General features: G+C 39.8%; 1 protein-coding gene across 2 annotated transcripts; it reads left to right on the top strand.

The window, feature by feature from the left end:
* Window positions 1-397: 397 nt before the first annotated feature.
* Window positions 398-16,749, top strand: SFPQ (splicing factor proline and glutamine rich). 2 transcript variants are annotated; one of them, XM_083369612.1, is made up of 13 exons: window positions 398-1,231; window positions 3,306-3,494; window positions 3,591-3,892; window positions 4,005-4,100; window positions 4,891-5,087; window positions 5,848-5,932; window positions 6,214-6,331; window positions 6,615-6,663; window positions 6,748-6,869; window positions 9,475-14,331; window positions 15,268-15,314; window positions 15,858-15,921; window positions 16,655-16,749. In XM_083369612.1, the coding sequence occupies exons 1-10, from the start codon at window positions 533-535 to the stop codon at window positions 9,610-9,612; spliced, it is 1,995 nt and encodes a 664-aa protein (XP_083225738.1). In that variant the 5' UTR covers window positions 398-532; the 3' UTR covers window positions 9,613-14,331; window positions 15,268-15,314; window positions 15,858-15,921; window positions 16,655-16,749. The 2 variants fall into 2 exon arrangements, with proteins under 2 accessions (XP_083225738.1, XP_083225739.1); XM_083369613.1 differs by lacking the exon at window positions 9,475-14,331 and having other exon boundaries at window positions 400-1,231.
* Window positions 16,750-23,201: the final 6,452 nt, after the last annotated feature.

The following is a 23,201-nucleotide window of genomic DNA, read 5'->3' as shown; positions in this document are numbered from 1 at the left end:
GCGAAGAAACGGCCACTCGCTCAGACCAGCCCACGTGGCCTCTGTTCCCTGCAAGGCAATGCGGTGCGTATTAGACCCCCTCCCTTTCAACACCTAGCCCCGCCTTTTGGGAACCAAACGATCCAATCGGTGGAAACGTAAGTTAAAGGACTCGTCCTTAATCCCCCCCCATCTTCGAGTGGCTCTTTTCTGTATTGCGGCTGGCGAATGGACGAATGCGGGAGCCACGGGGGGGGAGGGGCTGAAGGCGGCGGCCTTTTTTCTCCCCTCCCCTCCCGCTTTGTTGGCGATCGGTTCGGAGAGCTGTCAATCTGTTTGGGGAAGTTTTCTATTGGCTCACTCAGGGGGAAAAAAAAAAAAGCAAGCCAGGAAGGCGGGGACTGCGCCTCTTCGCCGAGGCTATAAAAGGGTGAGACAAAGGCGGCCTCGAGGCCGTTTTTTTTAATCTCTGCGCCTGGCGCCATTTTGTCTTCAGTCGGACTCCGAGAAGGAAAGGCCGTCAGGCCCCATCTTAACCGCCACCATATTCGCCATGTCGAGAGACCGTTTTCGTAGCCGCGGCGGCGGCTTCCATCGTCGCGGCGGCGGCGGAGGCCGAGGTGGCCTCCCCGGCAACCACGACTTCCGTTCCCCGCCGCCGGCCATGGCGGGCGGTATGGGGCAACCGCGCGGCGGCCCCCATATTGCAGCCGGCGGCCCCCCGAAGCCGGAGCCTGCTAAACCGCCGAGCTCGAACTCCACTCCGCCTTCCACCGCTGCCTCCGTTTCCTCCAGCCCGGCAGGCTCGTCGCCTTCCTTGGGGCCGACCCAGAATCAGGTCGGCGCACCGGCCTCGACCTCGTCAGCCGCCTCTGCCATTTCCACACCAAGTTCTGTCTCGGCCCCAGCCGCCCCCTCAGGCCTGCAGAGCGGCAGCCGAGGAGGGGAGACGCAGCCGCCGCCGCAGACTAACGCGCCGCCGAACCAAAGTCCCGGCCAGGGCGGCTCCAAGAAGGGACCCGGGCCATCTCCCGGAGGTGGAGGGGGACCCATAGGGGCCCTGAAAGGAAGCCCGGGAGGGCCGCAGCCAGGAGGCGGCCCCAAGAGCGGCGGCGGCGGCGGTGGGCCTGGACAGCAACACCGCGGCGGCGAAAGGCGCGGCGGGCAGCACCACCACCCGTCTCACCAGCACCCGCACCCGCCGCAATCGCAGCAGCAAGGCGCGGGAGACGAGAAGGTCTCCGACAGTGAGGTAAAGCGAACCGCGGCGGCGGCCCCTCCCGGCCCTGCCTTAACACAAGATGGCGCCGGCGTATCGGCTCTGCCGCGCGCCTTCCCCGACGGCGCTCCCGGCCGCCATCTTGGGCCCGGGGATGCGCGTGCGCGAGGGCTGTTGCGGCGGGCGTGGCGGCGGCCGAGGAGCAGCTCATGGCTTTTAAGGGGAATCAGGCTGCTTTTGTAAGAGGTGTGCCGCGCTGGCGTTCCCAGAACAGTAGGCTTGCTGGGTGCAAGTCCTGGTTTTTTGCTATCTTGGCAGTATCTTCGATCGCACAGATCGCGCTATTCTAAGAAAACGGCTATCAGTAGGCTGTACGTTCGTGGGTGCCCGCCTTAGGGTCAGCGCTTCACTGCAGGAACTGGTCCTTCTCTGGACGATCTTTGGCAATGGCAAATCACTTCCGAAAAAAAAATACATGCGGGGACTACAGTGGAAGTTGATTTGCCATTGCCTCTTCCCTAGAGCAGAGAGTGAATGCCTTGCCCAAGTTATGCCCGAGGCAAGGCTAGTAGGACTTGTGGTTTCCAAGTTTCTAGCCTGGTGCCTGAGCTTCTACAGCAAACTAGTTCTTTTGTGTTTGTATGCAGACACGTAACGCCTGCAACATAGCCCAGTTTCATCTAGTTATGGTTCTGGCTTAGAAAGCAGAAGTCTGAACTTTAGGCCTCCCTTAAGCACCAAAACTGGCTGGGTAACTGCAATTCTCACTTGGGTATGTTTTATCACCTTGAGTTTATATATAACCCAGTTACTCTGTCTAAGGCAAGCAACGTATTGTAGGGCAGGATGAAAAATACAGCATTATTAATAAAGTAATCCTTGGTATTTTAGTTTTATTGTAGTTTGCTACGTTGGAAACCGTTTAGGTTCGCCATAAGGTTGCCCATTTATCTGGTAATCTGACTTAGTGACTAAACCATAAATAGGTTTATATAAAGCAATACGTATAAAGCTTGGTCTGCAGATGCCACAAATCTTAAATCAAGTAACCATATGCTTTGCATTAGTGGTTTATGTGAATTAGATTAAGCCTGATTGTGTTTCCTTCAGGGCCATTGTCCGCTTTGCTTTTATGGTAGGGTAATAATAGAATTAGCAGTGGCATTTGTGATGCTTGGAAACATGTTGGATTTTTAAGCATAGATGTATAGTTGCATATTTTGGAATACTGAAAGTGTGCTGCATAATATAAATGAATATGATAGTGATGAGTTGTATTAGAATTGTGATACTTTTAATAGAGATATTGAAGCAAAGGCCTAATAAATGATATTTTAGTGCTGTGCTAAGTGGCTTGGGAGAAAATGAGGTGATGGTGATACTTGTGCAAGACAGTATAGATCACAGGTGCCCAATCTTTTGGCTTGCCTTAGCTGCATTGAATGAAGAGGAATTGTCTTGGGCTGTGTATAAAATGTATGCTATAGTTAATGTAAATCACATAATGATTGTGTGGGACTGCATTACTAGCTGTCCAGGGCTCTAATTATGATCAGTGTTTTAATAGCAGATATAGTTTCATTGTTAATATTTGGAATTTTTGAATTTGATTTCCTACTAGAGTGGATGCTTAAGCGGGAAGGGTGCAGGCATTACATTTCTTTTCATGGCTGGGTAAAGGTTTGTGGATTCGTTATGTGATAGATCCATTAAGTCCATCGATCTTGCGGTGGGCCAGGCTCCACATGATGCAACCAGCCTGGGTGGGCCAGGCTCCACATGATGCAACCAGCCTGCGGGCCTGCAGTTTGACACCCCTGATCTAAATGGAAAATTGTCAGATTGCTTAGTACAACACTTTTCATAGAAGTAAAAGGGGTCTCTTCAAATATTGAAATGTAAATGAAAGTAAATATGAAAAAGGGATAATAGCTTATGAAAGTGGGTATTTCCAGGCTTGATCGACTGTGTCAGCTTGGATATGGAGTAAGTTATGAGCATAATCAGAATCTATGCTTGCATGGTACTATGTATGTAAGAGGGAAATAGATAAAATGGCGTGTGCCTTTTAAATACAAATATTAACTTTTGTCTTTAATTTTTTTAGGGTTTTAAAGCAAATCTGTCACTTTTGAGACGCCCTGGAGAGAAAACATATACTCAGCGCTGCCGTCTGTTTGTTGGGAATTTGCCTGCTGATATCACCGAAGAGGAGTTTAAGAGATTATTTTCCAAATATGGTGAACCAGGAGAGGTCTTCATTAACAAGGGAAAAGGTTTTGGCTTTATTAAACTGGTAAGCATTGGTGTTCCAGGTTTTTTTAGACTTAATACTAAGATTATTCTTACGTTGAACATACTTTTAAATTAAGATTTATTAACCTATCTACAGGAATCCCGAGCTTTGGCTGAAATTGCAAAGGCAGAACTTGATGATATTCCTATGAGAGGAAGGCAGCTTCGTGTGCGTTTTGCCACCCATGCTGCTGCTCTTTCTGTGCGTAATCTCTCCCCATATGTGTCAAATGAATTGCTGGAAGAAGCTTTCTCTCAATTTGGACCAATTGAAAGAGCTATTGTGATAGTAGATGATCGTGGCAGATCCACAGGAAAGGGCATTGTGGAATTTGCATCTAAGCCTGCCGCTCGAAAAGCATTTGAACGTTGCACTGAAGGCGTCTTTCTTCTGACAACGTAAGTCTCTTTTTTATGTAGTTTAGTAACTGAAGACTTTGGACTGAAAGTTTAAATAAAAGCTTTAAGCCAGTATTTAAACCAGACTCAATACTTTGTCTCTGATTTGCAGCACTCCTAGGCCAGTTATTGTGGAGCCTCTTGAACAGCTAGATGATGAAGATGGTCTTCCAGAAAAGCTGGCTCAGAAAAATCCAATGTATCAAAAGTAAGCATATTGTATGTTTATGAACAGATTTTTTACTGCCAAACTTTCACCTAAAATACTTAAATGGAATTATTTTATTTGGTGAATTTATGTAGATTAAATATAAAAGATTCAGAGTTTTATTTTGAAATAATTAACATTTAGTGCTCTTACGCTCTAGGTTCTTAAGCAACCTATTGTAACACTTCAGGAGTCGTATATTATGCTACTTAAGGCATCTTAAAAAATTGCAATTTGATTTTGAGTTTAAATTAATTTTAAATTAAAAAAATAATTTGTAAATTAAGGGCAGCTGTAATAAAGAGAAGCAATAGTACTATCAGAATTTATGGCCTATTTTGCAGGCTTTTTTTTTTAATGGCAAATTGAAAATGCTCAGTATCCCTGGGGTGTAGTTCATTCGAAGTGAGAAACTGAAAATTAGGGCATTGTTAGCAGGAGATGGTATACGTAGTCCCTTTAGCTAGAACTTAAACTTGTCAGTTCTAGCCAGACTCATATTGTGTTCACTCTAATTACTATTTTGATGGAATAGTGCCTTTCAAAAGTAAACTGAAAATATTTAAGAAAAAAAGGCTTCTTCCTCTGTAACTGTCTTAAGACTATAATTTCTTTTGTACTTGACTTTCTGAGTAGCAGTACAATAACTATCTAGATAAAAGAAAAGTGCTAATGTTATAGTATGATGTTAAAGTCCTCCCCCTCCCTGGCTGAACATTAGCCAGGCTTAAACTTTACCAGCTGTTTGTAAAATATTAATCTGCATTTCATTTTCAAATTGGAATTTTAGGGAGAGAGAAACTCCTCCAAGATTCGCACAACCTGGAAGTTTTGAGTATGAATATTCTCAACGGTGGAAATCTTTGGATGAAATGGAGAAACAGCAGAGAGATCAAGTAGAGAAAAACATGAAAGATGCCAAGGACAAACTGGAAAGTGAGATGGAGGATGCTTATCATGAGCATCAGGCAAATCTTTTACGCCAAGGTATAGGGCACAGATCTCTGGTTGAGATTTTGCTTGATTTCTCCCATTTTTTCTCAAGTTTTCACTTTTTAGTATTCTAATGTTTGCTTTTACTCCAGTTAAAATATAAATTTACTATTTTTAGGTTTATTACTCACATTCATATAGCTGCCCATTTCACTATTAAAGGTGATTCTGGGTGGTTGCACAACAATAGATAAAACAGCCAATATAAAAATCTAAAAAACACAATAATAGCATAAAAACAAAAATACTAACTATGGTGAAGAGAGGGTAAAATGCTAGTTATGCTCTCAGGCCTAGGATTCCCAAGGAACCGGACATTGGTCTTGATGGCTCCCACTCAACAAGGGAGCCATCAAGATATCAATGATTCCCTAGGAATACTAGGCCTGAGAGTATAACCAATCCAATAAATATCAAAACTGATGATCCCACTCTAATTTCAGGGGGAAAGGGTGTACCATAAGGCGAGTGCCACAGTTACATTTTATTATTTGCAGTTTTCCCCTTACAGTCTTACGCTGTTGTTTCAGAAAAAAGTTGAGCTGAAAATATTTGTCTTCCATCAGTTACCTAAGTAGTAATGTGTTTGCTAAGTATTTGTTGAATGTATGAATCATCAACTAAAATAATCTGGAGGCAAACTTGTTTGTGTACAAAGTTGCTTGTTAGGCTTTTTGCATTTAATAAAATTTAGATTCTTTTTAATTGATAGAAAACTATTAAACAGTGGTTGCTTAAATGGTCAAACTTACAGATCTCATGAGGCGACAAGAGGAATTGAGACGCATGGAGGAACTTCACAATCAAGAGATGCAGAAACGAAAAGAAATGCAGTTGAGGTAATTTGAACCTATCGTTGTTAGTCCTGTATTTAACTACAAGTTTTGTATGTGGCTGTGGGAAACCAGAAATTGCCTAGAACCAAGTGAAGGAACTAGTGGAGGATTGCTCAGCTTTGTCTCCTCCCAATAGACCTATTTTATTGTAATTCATGAAGGCTTATTTACAGCTGTTTTTGAAGGCTTGCTTCTTAGCTTAAATAATTTTGTAGTAAAATTAATTAGTACACTATTGAAGTCTTCTAAAAGTACAAATTATTAAAGAGTAATTGTATTTTCAGGCAAGAAGAAGAGCGCCGTAGGCGGGAAGAAGAGATGATGATCCGTCAGCGTGAGATGGAAGAACAAATGCGAAGGCAGAGAGAAGAAAGCTACACTAGAATGGGTTATATGGATCCTGTAAGTTGGGGCTGGAAGAATCCCAGTAATCTAATTGCCCAGATGCTTGACTCTCACATTGAACCCTAGGAATAAGTTTTGATACTTGTTTGAAAGACTTTTCCCAATTTTGATGATGTAAATCTGGATCTTGTAGGATTGGTCCCTGCTACCTTAGAGCTGATCATCCTGCTGGCTTTTGTTACTTAAGAATTAGAAGTCATAGTCTCCCAGCTTCTAAGTGTGCGTTACAGAGCTTTTAAGGAATTTACTTGTTCTTAAAAATGTCTGTCTGTCTTTGCAGAGAGAAAGAGACATGAGAATGGGCGGTACCAGTGCAATGAACATGGGAGGTAAAAAACGTTTTCCAATTAAACTCACCTGTATAAATTATTGTGATCCATCTGATGCATAACCATTTGATTTTTTTTAAATAGATCCCTATGGTACATCTGCTCAAAAATTCCCACCATTAGCAGGTGGCACTGGCCTTGGCTATGAGACCAATCCGGGAGTCGGACAAACATCTATGAGTGGCACTATGATGGGAAGCGATATGGTAATGTATCCTGTGGCAGCTTGACCATAGTTCTAGAGATTTTTTGCATTAATTCCACATAACCTACACTTTTAGATAGGCTTCCTTTTTCCAGCTTGTTAATAGGAAGAAACTTGTTGAGCAATGTAAAACTGAGTCTAGTCTTTGCCAGTATGGTTACAGGTCTGCTCACATTTCTGCAATGGATATTGGCAGACTTTCCTGTGATCAGTTGGGTTGGGAGTTGTCTGGCTAAACTTGCAAGGAGCCTTTAGTTCTGTAATCTAACAATATGTGTGTAGGGGTGTGTGTGCACACATTCTTGTTGTTAGCTTAATGAGCAGAAGTGGTCTTTTGTCACTTTCTGAACTTGAGTTAACTGCGGTGCATAGAAATGTGCATAAAATAAAGGGAGATGAAAATAAGCCTAAAAATATAATTACACTACACTTGTGCTACTTGTTAATGTAATGGGTTAATCACAGGTAGAGAATATTTAGGTGTAAATTACGTATCTTATTGTACACATTGGCTTTGGACAACACAATATGTGATGAGGGAAGAAGCAGTTCTTGAGGTAGGCCACTCATTAGCAATCTGTTTCTTGAGCAAGTTGCTTGTTGACTCTTAAATAATATAAGATTTGGTTATGGTGCTGTTTTAAGTTTCCTGACTATAGATGGAGCTGCTGGATCAAACTAAAGATCCATCCTATTCCCAAAGTGGCTAACCAGATGCTTCGGGGGATGTCTGAAAGCAGTAGCTTCTTCCCGGTTGTCACCAATATTCAGGGGCGTATAGTACACTTGTACTTGCCTTATAGTACACTTGTTCTCCAAGCACTTTGAACTTTACTTCCTGTTCCTGTACTTGTAGGCTTCAGAGAAATTTCTTGATTTCACATACGTGAAGCCTTGGAGTAATATAATGGAGTGTACAACTGATACATAGAATTACTGAAAAAATCTAAGCCTAAGCCTTCTTTGTCTGGTACACATTCACCTTAAGAGTTTAATCTAACACATAAAATAGTGTTGGGGGTTAAGGGTGGAGGCTGTTCTAGTACTGGAGGTTTTGCTACATGAGATGGGCTACTAGTAGCTCATGTGTCACTTAATATAGAAACCAATACCATTTATTTAATCCCAGGTTCTTAAAGATTTCCTGTTGCTGTTTTGACTGTATAGCTCAAAGGAGTCTGCGATTAGTCATAGACTTCTGTTGAAATAGGTTGTCTGATAAAACCCTGATGTGTGTTTTCAAAATTAACAATGCAGTGTATCAAATATTTTAAGTATCTCATTCGCTTGTAATTGGTGGCACTAGAAAAAAAGCCTGAAATTTCAGTGAACCACTGTGGTGTCTTTCTAAAGTACATAACTTTAACAACTTAGTAGAAATTGTCTCCTTTATGGAATTTGTTCATTCATGACACTTGGCCTGTAACTGTAAGCCAGTTGTTAGAGGAAATCTGATGGAGTTTTACTTATATGCTAGAAATCCAGACTCTCAGTGACTCCATGATTGGATACTTATGCAAGTCAGTGAAGGGCTCATGCATATGTTTTCTCATCTGTGATGATTGTGGTAGTAGCATTCTGGAATCTAGGCTTTTGTTTGTGGGGTTATTGGGGAATAAATTTAGTGTGAGCCTTTCACAAAGAACATCTGCATGCGTATCTAGTTAAAGGATTCATACAGCCAGTCTGAGGAATTAAATACTGAGTGAATTGGCTCTGTTGTTAAGTTTGAGTGCATTGGAAAGCTTTTTTTTGTATAATAGTTCCTATGCTACCCTAACAGCGCCAATAATACCAACATCAACATCTTTGATTCATTATACTCCCTTGTGCCTGGTAAATCAAGAAATGAAGAAAGAACAGGTAAATTGACAAGTGAACTGGTCTGCTTTATTTCAGCTTAGTTGAGCTTTTGTGGATTCAGAGGAGACCAGCTTTGCGTGTATTCAGATACTGCAAAATAATAATTGACTCTGCTAATCCTTACTCTAAAGACATAGGACCTCTACCGCAGTGGAGCTATTTAAAGAAGCTTAACATTGTGCAAAGGTTTAGTGGTTGTCTTGTCTTGGCAATTTAACCAGGTGCATAATATTTTCTTGTACTTTCATAGGATCAGTGGCTTTCGAAAAACATTTGAAAAACAGTTCAAGTAACTTCGAAAACACGGTCTTATACCTTTTAACTGGGCATCTGCTTTTTATACAAGATGGCCGATGCTTTAGGAAGCTCTTGCAGTGCTTCTTTGTACCTTCCTTGTCCACCGACTGTCTAGATTAGCAATTGTGGCAGATAACCAGAATTCCTTTCAGAGAGAATTCTTGGTTGGAACCCATAACTAATGCTTGAATTTTTAGCGCTTCAGGGAAAATCTGTTCGCTGAAACAGACATTTCAGAATGGATCAAGTTGGGAACATACCACGAGACATGTATTAAGTTAAACTAATTATTAAATTACCCTTTTTTCCTTTCTATGTTCCCGGTACCTGTGGATCGACTCAATGGTGATTGTATCGACGAACGTTGACTGCGGAACCTTCTAAAATAAATTCTTAACACACATGGACATCAACTACACATAATGAACTCTTAATTGTTCTGATAGCGCCCTGAGCGATTTGGACAGGGAGGTGCGGGGCCTGTAGGTGGCCAGGGCCCTAGAGGAATGGGGCCTGGAACTCCTGCAGCTTACGGGAGAGGGAGAGAAGAATATGAAGGCCCAAACAAAAAGCCCCGATTTTAGATGTGACTTGTAGATTTTTCATTCCAGTTTGTTTTATTTGTCTTGTTTAGACACAACTTTTTTTTAAAAAAGAAAATTCTTGCATTTTAGTAAGAAAGCTACGTTTTTATGGATGTTAGAACTTAAAATGATTTAGAATTTGTAAGTGGCCTGGGCAAAAAAGTCTAATTATGTAATGCAGTGTTCTAAACTTAGCTTTTTTGATGTATAACGTCCCTACCTTGATGGCAGTGTACTGTGTGCCATATGCAATCCCAACAAGTGTAAACTTTTTTTACTGTGCTTAAAATAAATAGTCTAAATGTAGCGCAAGATTCTTTTATCGTAAAACTTCTCAGCATAGAGGGCAAATAACACTTCCAAAAGGCAATGCGTTTCTTGAAATGAGATCTGGAGTGTTGCACAATACACGTGGCTGGGATGCTACCGTGCCACAAAGCCTAAAATATCTGCAATTTTAAAATCTGAGCTTTGATATTTCATATCAAATGAAGTCTTACCCTTAGAAAAGGCTTTGAGAATTCTGCAAAACTTTGACTATAATTATTCAAGTATACGTATTTGGAATTTTAACTTCCTTACAATGAGGAAGCAAACTGATTTTTGGTGAAATAGATCTTTAACTTAATGAACAATGTAGTTCAGTTTTGAATAAGGAGGTGGGAAGGAAATGGGTAAGGGCAAGTAATCTAACAGTATTGGCTGTTGTCTCTCCAAAGGACGTTTCCATTCCAACTGTTAATAAGTCAGCATGACTTTCTATATGTTGTTCAGCATCTCATTCTTTTAATAAGACTCAAAATTTGAGATCTGGTTGATCTATTTCACTTCTAATTCTTTTCCTAGTTAAGCATTTAGTGCCCACCAGACATTTTATCTTAACAGAAACCTTGATGATTGAATATATATTGAAGTTGCAATCCAAATATTGGAAGGAGTACTTTTTTTCTTGATTTAACCAGCATAATCTTGATACAAAAGGTTTGAGCATTGGTGGGCACTTGTGTATTATATTTAATATCAAAACTTCACTGAAATGCAGAAATGAAATATCCTTTCAGGATTACAGTAGTAATTTATTAGATTTAAAGCCTGACATACAGAAATCTAAGTACCATTCAAATGGATTTTTTTCCCCTTGGGCTACATAGTATCAACTTGTGCTGTTGACTTGGTAGAGTTGAATTAATTTGTATTTATTAAAATGCTGTAAGAAGTTAAGCTGACTTGGACTCTATACCCTCGTACCTAAACTACTGGGTGCTCAGTTTCCTGGTATAAAAAGGTACAATGGCTTGGTAAAATGAAGATGAACCAGATCAGAGAACATTCTGTGATTAATCCTGTTGATTTTTTATTCAATAACTTCGGTGCTTTAAATAAGGGTGGGGAGCTTTTGTCCCCTCTAAAGGGGAGCCATTTTATATCTTGTTTAAAACAGTTACTCTGGGTAATGTTGCATTTACTCTTACCTTTTTCCCCAGAAGGTTGTTGAGAGGGGGGGGGGCATAAAACTTGGCAAGTCAGTACTGATTACTTGCAGGCATCCTGTTTTGGCTGGTTTTTTTTTCCCTTTCAACTGTTGACACTTTCTCTGTGCTACTACCTCCAGTAGCTTGCGATAACCAGAATGCCATATGTGGTTCCCCCATCCCTACTTTAAATGTGCTAAAGCTGAGGAAGAATCAGTTACCTGTAAGCCGCTTATAACTGCAGCCTATGAAACTTCACTGCCACCAGTTATTACGTATTTTCATTCTGCAAAATGGATTGACTCAAAAGCTTGTGCTGAGCAAGCCTTTTGAAAACCCAAGAATGGTAAACAGCTGATATTCAAGGTTGCTGGACTGCCTCTCATTTAGTGTTGTGGTTGAATTAAGCTATATTCCCAGAAGCTTCAAGAAGTTACCATCAAAGGGGGAAGAACGCCCACAGTTCTTGCATTGACTTCTGATGTAGAGAAACCCTTGTGATACAAATGTGGACTTTTAACTGTGTCCTGGGCTGCGTACAGCTCAGTTCTGCTTTTCTCAAGGAGGTGTTCATGGACACCCGCTGTAGGAAACACCAAGACTGACAGTGGTGGGGCCTCTGGAAATGGAAACTAATTTTCAGTTTATTTTTCAGATTACATGCCATTTTTCCTTAGGATGCTGGCACATATCCTAAACCATGTTCTTTTGTAGTACTGTAATCTTGGACGAGTGAAGGAAGCTGATGGTCCCATTTCCTTCCTAAGGTTCATCTCTTGTTTACATTTTGTCTAAACACGGCTGATATTAAAATGGGAAGGAAATATTGAGGGGCCAATGTAGATTTTTAACACTTTACTGGACGAGTACTTTTGTCAAACGTCCTTATATTAAATACGCACAGTAGTCTGACTTCAAAGGATAACAAGCAGGCTGATCCCTCAGTACCAAATCAATTGTTGGGGAGTTTTCATTGAATTGAATGTTCCATCTTTTTAGCTTTTTCAAATGGGTATAAATATTTGTTTAGATTTACAGATGATGCCTTTTGAGCAGAAGCCATAACTATTCTACTTCTGCATGCCATTAAGCCTTTAGGTCATGCATAAGTTATCCCAATTCAAGGGTCTACCCATGTTTAACAATCATAGCATGCTATAATCACATCCTTGTTAGTTGTAATAAATGAATTTCTGTTTCTGTGCGTATTTTGTGGTATATTTGTTTTTAAAAAGTTCTTGGCATCTCCTTGGCAACCACTTGTGGCAGCATGCTTTTCTCTGGAGTTTGAGACTGCAATATGACACTGTTTAAAAGTAGTGGCCTGCTATGTAACAGCACTTAGACAGCATTTCCGCAGTGCATAACTGTGAGGAACGTAGTACCACAAGTGGCAATGGACATTAGCACCTGGATGTAGTATTCCTGCTTGCTCCAAGATTCTCATTTTCGCCTGCATACAGGTAGGTAAAAAGAACTATAATCTAACTTGGTGACTTTCTGTGTAATCTTGCTATGGGGGTATTCTGGCATCACACTACTGACAGTGGGATTTCAGTGCAGCACTTCTCATATGGTATGGTGCTTAGTTGTGAGGCCTAAACTGAAATCAGCATTAGGCAAACGGACTATGATGCTGACACTTGTGCCTCAGACCCGTGATTTCTTCGTGCATACGACCTACTTCTTCTGTCTTCACTGTGATAAGGACATTTTTATAGAGTTCAATGGGAGGGGAAAGTGAGTTCCATCTATGCATAATTTTACTACTCATGGTCTCCATTGTGTATAGGAATGGTTGCTTTTAGTTCATATTGGCTATATATTAAAAGTTTTAGGAAAACACTTTCATGGCCAGGCAGATAAATGCATTGGTATTTTTCCCTTTATAATAGCGGTTGCTCTGTTAAGTTTGAGGTAGTATTGAATTAGTATTTTGTAACTGTAGTGTCAAGTTAATATAATATGGGTGGCCGGCTGTGGGATGATGACTGATAATGTAAAAAAATAATAATTTTAGAGTTCCCCTTACTCTAATCCATGCATCTTACCAAAATGTAAAGGTTACTTTGCTTACTACTTGATGAAAAAAAACACGATAGGGTTTTATATCTAATGTAGTTGATGACAAAGTTGATGAAAAAATAATAGGGTTTTTTTTTGTATCTAATGTTAAGTTGCCCTCCAGAACTATTGGCTTTGTTGTGCTAGCTAGGTCTATATTATGTCTCTTGAAAGCATTTCATAATACATAGGTCTTGGATCAATTCATAAGATACAGCAATGCTCAGCTTAAAACAGAAGTGCAGTTCTGTCAAATTTCATGTTTCAGTGTGTTTGAAGAAGAAGAAGAAAAGACTGCTTTGTGAACAGGATTCAACACTGAATCTTAACAGCCAAGTAATGGTTTGGAGTTCCTATTTTGTACATGGGTGGTTTGCAAGAGAAGAGTGTTTTTTAAGTCCCTTGTCAGTATAACCAGTAAACTTTAAATCCTATGAACAGCTTGTTCACCATGGGACTAGTTATATTCCAAGCTGGATATTCCAAGTAGTATTCTAATGGACTCCACAAATAAGTATGCTATGTAACTGGGCTGCGGATATATTCAACCATAGTGACTACTCAGTTTGAACCAATTATGCCAATGGCTTAATTGAAGCTTGGGGATTATATCTTTAGAGTTTCTCTTGACGTAAGTGAATTTTTAGTAAACAGGTGAATTGGATTCCAGTTTCTTACGTACATGATTAACTGCAGTTGTAAAGTTATTCTTTAAGGGCAGTAACTGTTCAAAACCTCTTAAGTGTACAAGTGGCATAAGAAATAACAAAAGTGCTTGCATTGTATTCCATGTTAAAGCTTTTATTCTGATCCTCGATTTCCCCCTTGCAAAAACTGACTTCAGAGCTCAGAAGTGTGATGCCAGAATACATTATGCGTACTCTGCTAGGTTCTCAGCTTCGGTTACTAGTGCTGTGTGAGGACAGAAGCACATTCCTAACATTATTGGGGGGGAGGCTTTGTTACAGTATCGAAAAGCTTCTATTGGCTGAAGCTCTCCCCCCAAAACTAGACTAAGCAACCAGGGGGCTGAAACTCTGCAAGTAACTTCAAGCGGCTGAGCAGGAAGGCCTGTGGTAACTTCTAAAATTGGAGCCAAACATGAAGAGATTGTGCTTTTTTAGGTTTGTTTGGACCATTGGTTGTTTTCCACCATCACAGCTAGCAAGGTTGGAATCAACAGGTCAGTTGCAGATCTGTCTTTACGCTACTTGCTGGGCTTAAGCAAATGCAAGAGAGGGGGTCTGGGGGAGGGGGAGGGGAAGGGGAAGGGGAGAAGAGGGAGGCTTCTCCCATTTTGTTTGTTCCATTAGCAACTGTTTGTGGAAGCCCAATGGTGGTGTATTACCAATCCCCGCCCCCCCTCAGAAAACTTCGATATTGAATATTGGCACAATGAAATGTGGGAAGGGATGGCTGCAGACAAATAGCTAGGGAGAAGAATATAATTTGTATTCCTATAACCTTTTGTTTTGCAAAAGTATTAAATCAAGATGTGGTCTTGAAACTGGCACATTGGCTGGCTTGGCAGTGTTTCTGACATAAGGGCCGTTAAGAATTAGTTGCAGGTGGAAAGGTTGACCTTTCACTTTACGCCCTTAATAAGAACATTTGCAAATGGCTAGGGACAACCATGGGGCGGGAATTTCTAATAGTCTAGTAAGCAAATTCTTCTCTGTCTTGTAAAGATTCAGAAAGCTTTGGCTTGTCCTTCAATTACCTGAAAAGATGATTTGCTTTATGGGGTGGTAAAGGGTGCATGGCAGCAATTCAGAGAGGCAGTTAAATAGCTGAATGCAATGGCTTTGCACTTGCACCTAAGGGGCAGTGTACCTCTGGCCGCAACTGTCCTTCTGATTAGGCAGCATCTGTTCCCAGGGGCAGTTCAGAGTTAAGAGTAGTTGCAATTGTACACTATCCTGTGTTTCAGTCTTTGGAATAAAATATTCATCTCCTCCTTGTGCCCCTTGCTACCTCCCAATGACTATATTAGTACCTTTTGTAAAACTCCCCTCAATTTTACAAGTTCATAAGTTTGCATTTAATGTTTAAACTTAATTTTGTTTTCAGAAATATTTCAGTCTGTTTTTCCCTACTAACTTTAATTCTTATCCTTTAGGCGAAGATAATACCAGCTGGATGAAACTAGGAACACTTCCATATAAGGTAAGACTCTTCATTTCACAAAGCTGAATGTAAATTTGGTGACTTATTTGCCACATGCAAATATGGGAAATATCTTAATACATAGTGTCAGAAGTTGCTACAGAGAAAAATGACCTGGAAAGCATGCTTTACTTTTCCTCTTCTCCCAGTCATATTTAGTTTTCCATTTTTAGTATATAAATTACTGTTACCAACTTATGCTACATTTTTTTATTTTCCTCTCTGTGCTATTTATTGATACATTAGCTTTAAGCCTTAAAATACTTCATTGACTATATTCTTTCATTATTGAATGAAAATCTTAAAATGTCACTTACAAGTTCATGATAAACTTTTTTTCCCTATCCAAGTTCAGACTCTTAACGTAATTGCAAAATTGTGTAGAATCACTTGATCCCTACAGAAGTGAACAAAACTGGAGTCTGCTGCCTAAAAAGGCATTCTGAAATAAAACCAATTATAATGAAACTTATTAACCTTGGTTTATATTAAATTCAAAACAACATTCCATGTTACAATTAAATTTTAAATTTTATTTTACAGTTGACCAATAGCCAGTATATGCCCACACACTTGAATGTTATAGAGAGAACTCTGCAGTACATAGGTAAGGAAACAGGTTCTTGTTGAACAGTGAAATGGGGTGAAGCAGAAGCTGAATTTCTGTCAGCTCTCGAATTCTCTATAGCCAAGCTGCCCATGAAATGAATCACTTGTTCATTTTTTTTTTGCAAAAGAACAACAGCATGCCTGTCAGAGCAGTTTGCAGTCGATGTACTAAGGAACATCTGTTAAATTCTACTGGTAGAAAATTTTATGGATCAGGTTATTCATATAAAATTGTGATAGCTTTTCTTGTTTTTGCTTGGTTCATATTTAACAAAATCATAGTTATGACCAAACAAATCCAGGTTTAGTCTGATCTTGGCTTTTATCCAAGTGACTTTATAGGAAAACCTGCAGGCTTTCCAAAGGTTAAGAATGTCTTGAAGCTGAATGTAAATATGATGTCTAGTTTTGATTTGCATTTAATATGCTAAAGCCAGTTTAAATGATAGATATCCTGAAGAGCCAATTTGGTCTATTGGCCCTAGAAGCCAAGAGATGAGTTCTAGACATTTTTTTAGCATGAAAGCTGAAGGTCAATCACTTTCAATGCACTATATACCTGATTATGTGTGGAAACTAGGAAGCAAGAATATTAGGTATGTATATATTCTTGAGTTGGCAAAAAATGAAGATGGAATTAACAGGATGCAGCAATAGTATAATTTAGCCATAAAAATCTTGATTTCTGGCTGGTCAGTGTAATAATTCTCTAATGTTTTTTTTTTTTTCAGGAGAAGAATGGTACATGTGATTGCAAAAAGGAGGAGTCCAAGGATGCAGTGACACTTTCTTGAAATCTTCAATAAACTATTAAGAAACATAACAACTAGTGTCAATTCTTGAAAAAGATCAGTTTACAATTGGTGTTCATTTGAAATACCAGAAGGAAGGTGGGAGTGATATGATGCGCTGAGTATGTCAAACTCTTTCATCTCCTAAAAACTCCTTTATAGGCAGTTATACTCTTTAGTAGGTTATTCTGAAATCATGCTGAAAAGCTGCATTGTTTTTTGATTTAGTCCCCAGTGAGTTTTGTTGTTTCTGCAGTATTTTGTAACCCTCAAGTTCACTTTTGAAATCTCGTCTTCCTATTTCTATCCTTCAGCTGTGCCCTTTCTCAATATTCTGTAATTCATTAGCTCGCTTGAGGACTGGAACCAATTTCAAATAGCTTGATTGGTGGTAGAACAGCAATATAGAAATAGCCCATTTGAGCTACACTGATTTGGGCGGTGAACCAGGTTGGATCCAAATTTGCTGGAAGGTTTCAAAATATCCTGAATTCAGTTAAAGTGCTGAAAAAGTACCCTTTGATACAAGTTACTAGCTTACATTTATTCAGGTTTGTTTGAAAATGCTAGATCTATGTTTTGCAAAAAGTCAGAAATCTCTGGCTTGATTAATTAGGAAAAATAAGCTCAGTTTCTCTGCCATATGATCAGGATTGAATTTCACAAGGCTTCCCTTTAAAATAAAACATGAAATTTCTTCACTTGGATCAGAACAACTGGCTCACTCTTGATGGCGAATAATTTAAAGCCTGATTCCTTGCCTTAAAATCTTCCTGCTCCCAGTTTCTTCTAAATTTCACATAATCTTTCTTTGTAATTTGGTCTAGTGGTTATGACACAAGGCTAGAAACCAGGAGAATGGGAGTTGTAGTGCTCTTAGATAAAGCTGGTTGGGTGACTTCAGGCAACCCAACCCATCTGGGTGTTAATGAGTATTGGGCATGTTCGCTACCTTGAATTACAAAAAAGGTGAGATGTAAAGATAAGTAAAAGTACGCTTATTTACAAAGTCAGACAAGGTTAAACCCCTATTCAATTACTGATAAATATTGCACGCAGGTCAAGCTTGAATTATTTATATGTAGGCTTAGACAAGGAAAGCTAAGAGGAGGCAGCTGGAAGAATTCACAAAAGAGCACAAACGGCATTGCTCTTCATCCAATGGCAATGAAGACGGAGTATAGTACCCGTCTGGCTTTTGGGGACACAAGGAGAGCCTCCATTAGTCCATATCTACCTGCATGCTTCTCCCATTATTACCAGCCACACGTTTCAGATTTATTGGAAAGGCACAGTGGATTTCCTCAGGTAAGTTCGCTTTCATTGATAGCCTTAGTTTACAATAGGTGAATAAACCTTACAAGTGGCAGGCAAGGCCCGGAGAAATAGCGCCCTGTCTTGCAAGATTTGTCTTTTTTAATAGTTTAATAAACATAGAAGAAAATGCAGAAAAATGACTCAGTGTTGCCTCTTGACACCAAATAATTTTTTTATCCAAAACCATATTTTTAATGCTGCTTTAACCCCTTCAAATACTGTCCTAGAACATTATTTTCATTTATCCTTTCTTAAAATCCTTCAAAACTTAAGATTCTTGTAAATTCAGTATAGGAAAGTTATCCAGACCACTGAATTCTAATACCCAAAAGAAGTGTAGTGCATCCAAACAGCTGTAGAAAACAACTCAATATATTAGGAATGGAATGTTGGCAGAAGAAGAATTGGACAAGGACAAAAAGTCAGTATTTGCAATGTTTTCCATCCTTTGATGAATCACTTTCTAGAGAGAGCTTCGTGACTGCCACCTGATAGAAAGAATGATTCATCTGATTGCTAGCATCTCTCTCTCTCTCTCTCTCTCTCTCTCTCTCTCTCTCTCTCTCTCTCTCTCTCTCTCTCTCTCTGTGTGTGTGTGTGTGTGTGTGTGTGTGTGATTTGTCTTCCACAGATATTCCCATTGTTCCATATTGTAATGGAAAACATGGTTTGGGGAATGAGCGAACTTGGGATGGAGGCTTTCAGAAAAGAGTAGAAAAAATGATTAGTCCTTAAAGGGGTTGGCAGAGCATCCTCATGTTGCACTTGGCAAGCAACATGTTGCAGTGTCCTGGGGTCAAATGATTGCCATTTGTGACATTCCTGACAAAGTCAATGGGGAAAGCCAGATTCACTTAACTGCATGACTCGCTTAAGAAAGTTATTTAAATATCACGTGAACTTTCAAAATTCTGGTTCTACCGTACAATAATTCTGTACCTGTTTCCCAACTGTTTTCAAAGGCAGAGACATCAATTGCCCTGTTTAAATTATACATCCATTTAATCACACAACTTTAGCTTGCTTCTGAATCACCTTTCAGCGTAGCTTACATTTATGCCCTAATTACACAACTTGCAAATCTCTTTAAGTATGTCAACTAGATTTTGGAACTGCTTACTTTAAGATAGTGAAATCAATAAGGTGTTAATAGTGTCTCAAAATATTTCATCTTGGTTTCATTAAAGGTTAAATCTAGCAATTATCTGTGGATTTGCTGATCAAAGTTAGCATGTTTCTTGTCGGGAAAATATTTAAGGAAGACAAACCTAGGTGTAGCCCAGTTTTATTTCATACTTTTAATTGCCTATTATCAATGATCTGTGCACTGAAATACTACACCAGGGATATTAGCAGGCCTTCTAAGGGTTCTTACAGTTTTATTTTCAATACATTTCCAAAATAGAACAGGTGCCTGAATTCCAAAGACAGGGATAAGAATAAGCTACCTTCTCTCAAGCTTCCTGGGGCAAGAATTCAAACAAGAAGAGATGGTTGCTGGAATTGCCCTTCCTCCAACATGAATTTGGACAACAGCTTGAAGAAAAAATGTACCTACTTTCATTTTTCTAAACCCGTCCGCCTTATTCCAAAGCCAGCTCCTCGCAAAACCAGACATGAGGTCCTGCAGTGTGGCCCTAGACAATTAGCTCACCGCACTGCACATGATTTCACCGTCACTGGGTTGAACTGCAGACTACTATGGCAGAGAGACCTCCCATTGCTACCCAAGATGAGAAGGCCGAAGCTGGAGCTCCATGTTTATCTTCCCAGCGAGAAAGATGGTGCAGATGCTAAGTAGTGGGGTGAAGATGTCTGGGAAGAGATGGAGCACACGTGAGTGGTTTAAGCTTGCAAAATTCCAGAGTCGTCAAACACTCATGCTTGGTAACCCAAAGCCAAATGAATTGCCTGATACCAATACTGATCTCTACAAGACACACAAGTATCTATAGAAGAGAAGATTAAGTTTGAGGTTGAACTGTGATGTCTTTGATGTTCTCTGAGTTTGGTGGGGGTTTTTTTTTTTTTGCAGACATTTCATTTCACAACTAGATAACTTCGAGGACCCCACATATCTGATTATTCTTTTCCATGGAAACAGTGTTATGCAGCGGGGAGAAAAAAAGGTTAAAAGATACAAGCAGAATGCAGCTAAGGAAACACCGATATCTAATTTGCATTATTTACTCTCCCTTATCATACCTCTCCATCTTCGCAAATCACCTTTGCTTCATATTTCATACACTCCCTTTGATTTCCTACACAAGAACAAAAACTGCAGGTGAGAAATGTTCTTGCTCTGTAAGCGAGGCTTCTATTTTTCTTGTCTATAGTGTTCACATACTGCTTTTCAATTATCCTTGATGATCACAAACTTTTCTTGCAAACATTTCATTACCCAACTAGCTAGCATCATCAGTTTGTAAGAAAACAACCAAGCTCAGAGAGCATCAAGGACACCAGCAAAGTTCCTTTGTTTGACTTTGCTTAGATTTTCTTGCATCTTAGAAAGCTAGGGAGGCTGTAATTTTTGACAGAGATTTACATATATGCCTCTGTCCCCTTATAACTGAGCTGCAGTGAGATTCTCTTATTCTTTGAGAGAAATTTCAAATGCCACTTCTATTTCATCAAACAGGGCTGAGAGAAAAAAATAAGGAAAATTAAAAAAAAATTGCTGCTTTGAATGCTTCCAAGCTCTTTTAGATGAAGTCTAGCTAGTGCAGAAGATACAGGTTATGGGTTGGAAATCATAGTTCTTAAGGTAGGGCTAGGGCTAGGCAGTTGGCTAATTTTTTAAAAAAATAAAATTTTCAGATACTTCTGCTTGTTTTAATCAACAGGTCCATACTTTAGAGTGCTTTGTTGATTTATGTAGTGCAATGCAATAAAAAAATGTCTTAATTTATTGAGCAAAATCATTTTTAGATTAGATTAGATAACCTTTATAGTCATTTTTTACTGTGGGCACAATGGCACACATTAAAAATGAAATTTAGTTGCTTGTTCTCAAAGTGTACATATACGTAACACATTTAAATATACTATATACAGCATAAGTATAGACCTACATACTTACATATAAGTAACATATAAATATTAATCACTGTCCATCTTGAAAACATAACAGAAGGAGGAAGCTTTACAGTTCACAAGGTTAATACTGTATGGAACAAAACTGATTTTTAATTTTTTAATTTTAATTTTATTTTTTTATCTCTGAACCTGATCCTTTTGTGTGTGTATTTGTAAGCACACTATGTGCGAAGTGGAACAGAAAACTAAGCACAGACCTGGTTCTGCCTTGAACCTAAGCTCTTGGGCAAATGGAATTTTTCTCAGCTAGTTTTAAAAAACGGGTTATGCCTTTCTAGCCCTACTAATGCCAGGCCATTTTGTGAAAACACCCCGGAATGCAGTCTTACCTTTTTAATGGGAAAAGCCAGGCAACACGGGTCACAAAAAATTGGGTTTGGAAGCTAACAGATAAGGAAAAAAATGTGCTTCCTTTTCTTTGCAACTTCTGGCGAAGTCACTGTTATAAACCCCACTACCACCTTTCCTATTTTGTTTGTATCTTCACATTCTTAATTTTCAGTTTCACGGCATTGTAAGTATTTTGTTTTTTCTTGATGATCCATTCTTCACCTCTCCTATATGAGTCCGTTGGGTGTTTTGACCCTCCCAAAGAGATTTGTTTATTGTATTTGACTACTCTGGGTGCTTTGTGCAATTCAAAAAAAGGAGAGAGGGATACCACCCCCAAAACCCCCACAACCCCCAAAACCCCAAATGTAACACCAAACTGAATTTCCCACCTTTCTGACGCGAGAAAGGCTGTCGCCCATCCTGGAACGTTACCCAATGTGTTTTTGGGGTCACTTTTTCTAGAAGCCCCCTTCGACCTCCTTTTTCCCCATTAGCTTTTCCAGTTAGGGATCCTCTTTAATCCTCCAGCATGATCTCTCTTCCCCACCCCACCCCACCGATCAGACTTGCCCCAACCTTGCTAGCCTCTCCAAGACGTTAAAACCCCATTCAGCCTGGAGCCCTGATATCATGGTTTAAGCCTGCTTCTTGGCCATACAGATGGAGAAGCATTGTGATTCTTCTGAATGTACCCACTAATTTTAACCAAATGTGGGGGACCCTCCTAGACAATGCTTCGTATTGTGAGGTACACAAGAAATGTACATGTTGTAATTTTCCATTTCTGTTAAAGGAATAGGCATATATTGCAGGTTCGCATCCCACCAGGCTCAAGGTTGACTCAGCCTTCCATCCTCCCGAGGTAGGTAAAATGAGGACCCAGATTGTTGGGGGCAATTAAGCTGACTTTGTAACAATGCCGCTTGGGGTGTGTGTGAAAGCCCTAATAAGCAGGCATATACATAGAATGAAGGCTACTGCTAAGCTTGTAAGCCGCCCTGAGTCTTCGGAGAAGGGCGGGATATAAATGGAATTAAAATAAATAAAATAAATAAATAGAGGCACTTAGCTAAGTTATTTTTAGGAAAGGAGATGTGGTAAGCCGGAGGAATAGAGATAAACTATATACACTGACTTAAAGCATACTTTTAGGATAGTGCACACTATTGTAGAATAGCATATAGCTTATGAATAATATTATTCAATTTATATAAGGTTTAGTTTTTATAAACACTGCCTAGAGTTAGTATCTTAAAAGTACAACTATGAACCAAAGTGGAGCCATGTTCAACCGAAGCGTGAACTCTGTTACGCACATAGCTTCTAGATGAAAAGCACCCACTCTTATAGATAAGCAAGGGAAGACACTAATCCTTTATAATTGCAATTATCCAGTTTGGGTAACAGTTCACTTTGTAGATAAGGCTATACCGTTAGTCGGCAGGATGTTACAAATCATACCATAGAAAAGGGAGTCAAGATAAGCCAGGAACAAGAGGGGGCTTTTTGATGTGATAATTGGAGGGTTTGGTAATTGTAATTGCTAGGCGGTGGGAAAGCAGGTGGCCGGGTGGGCCTGTCAACTGGCCTCACTTTGGAAGGATGTGGCTCGATGCATGGGACAGGGTATGAAAACCTATGCAAAAACTGACTCTGGGATTTGCCATTTATATATTTATATTTATATTTATTAAATTTTTATACCGCCCTTCTCCCGAAGGACTCAGGGCGGTGTCCA

The sequence above is a fragment of the Vipera ursinii genome (assembly GCF_947247035.1).
Source record: "Vipera ursinii genome assembly, chromosome: 9".
NCBI classification, from domain to species: domain Eukaryota; kingdom Metazoa; phylum Chordata; class Lepidosauria; order Squamata; family Viperidae; genus Vipera; species Vipera ursinii.
The sequence above is the reverse complement of the archived record's forward strand: the minus strand, read 5'-3'. Positions and strand labels throughout refer to the sequence as shown.

Excerpts from the sequence above, each read along its gene's own strand:
- SFPQ (XM_083369612.1), top strand. The coding sequence starts at position 533 with ATGTCGAGAGACCGTTTTCGTAGCCGCGGCGGCGGCTTCCATCGTCGC. Across the intron at positions 1,232-3,305 it reads AGAAGGTCTCCGACAGTGAG|GGTTTTAAAGCAAATCTGTC; the intron begins GTAAAGCGAACC and ends TAATTTTTTTAG. Across the intron at positions 5,933-6,213 it reads CGAAAAGAAATGCAGTTGAG|GCAAGAAGAAGAGCGCCGTA; the intron begins GTAATTTGAACC and ends TTGTATTTTCAG.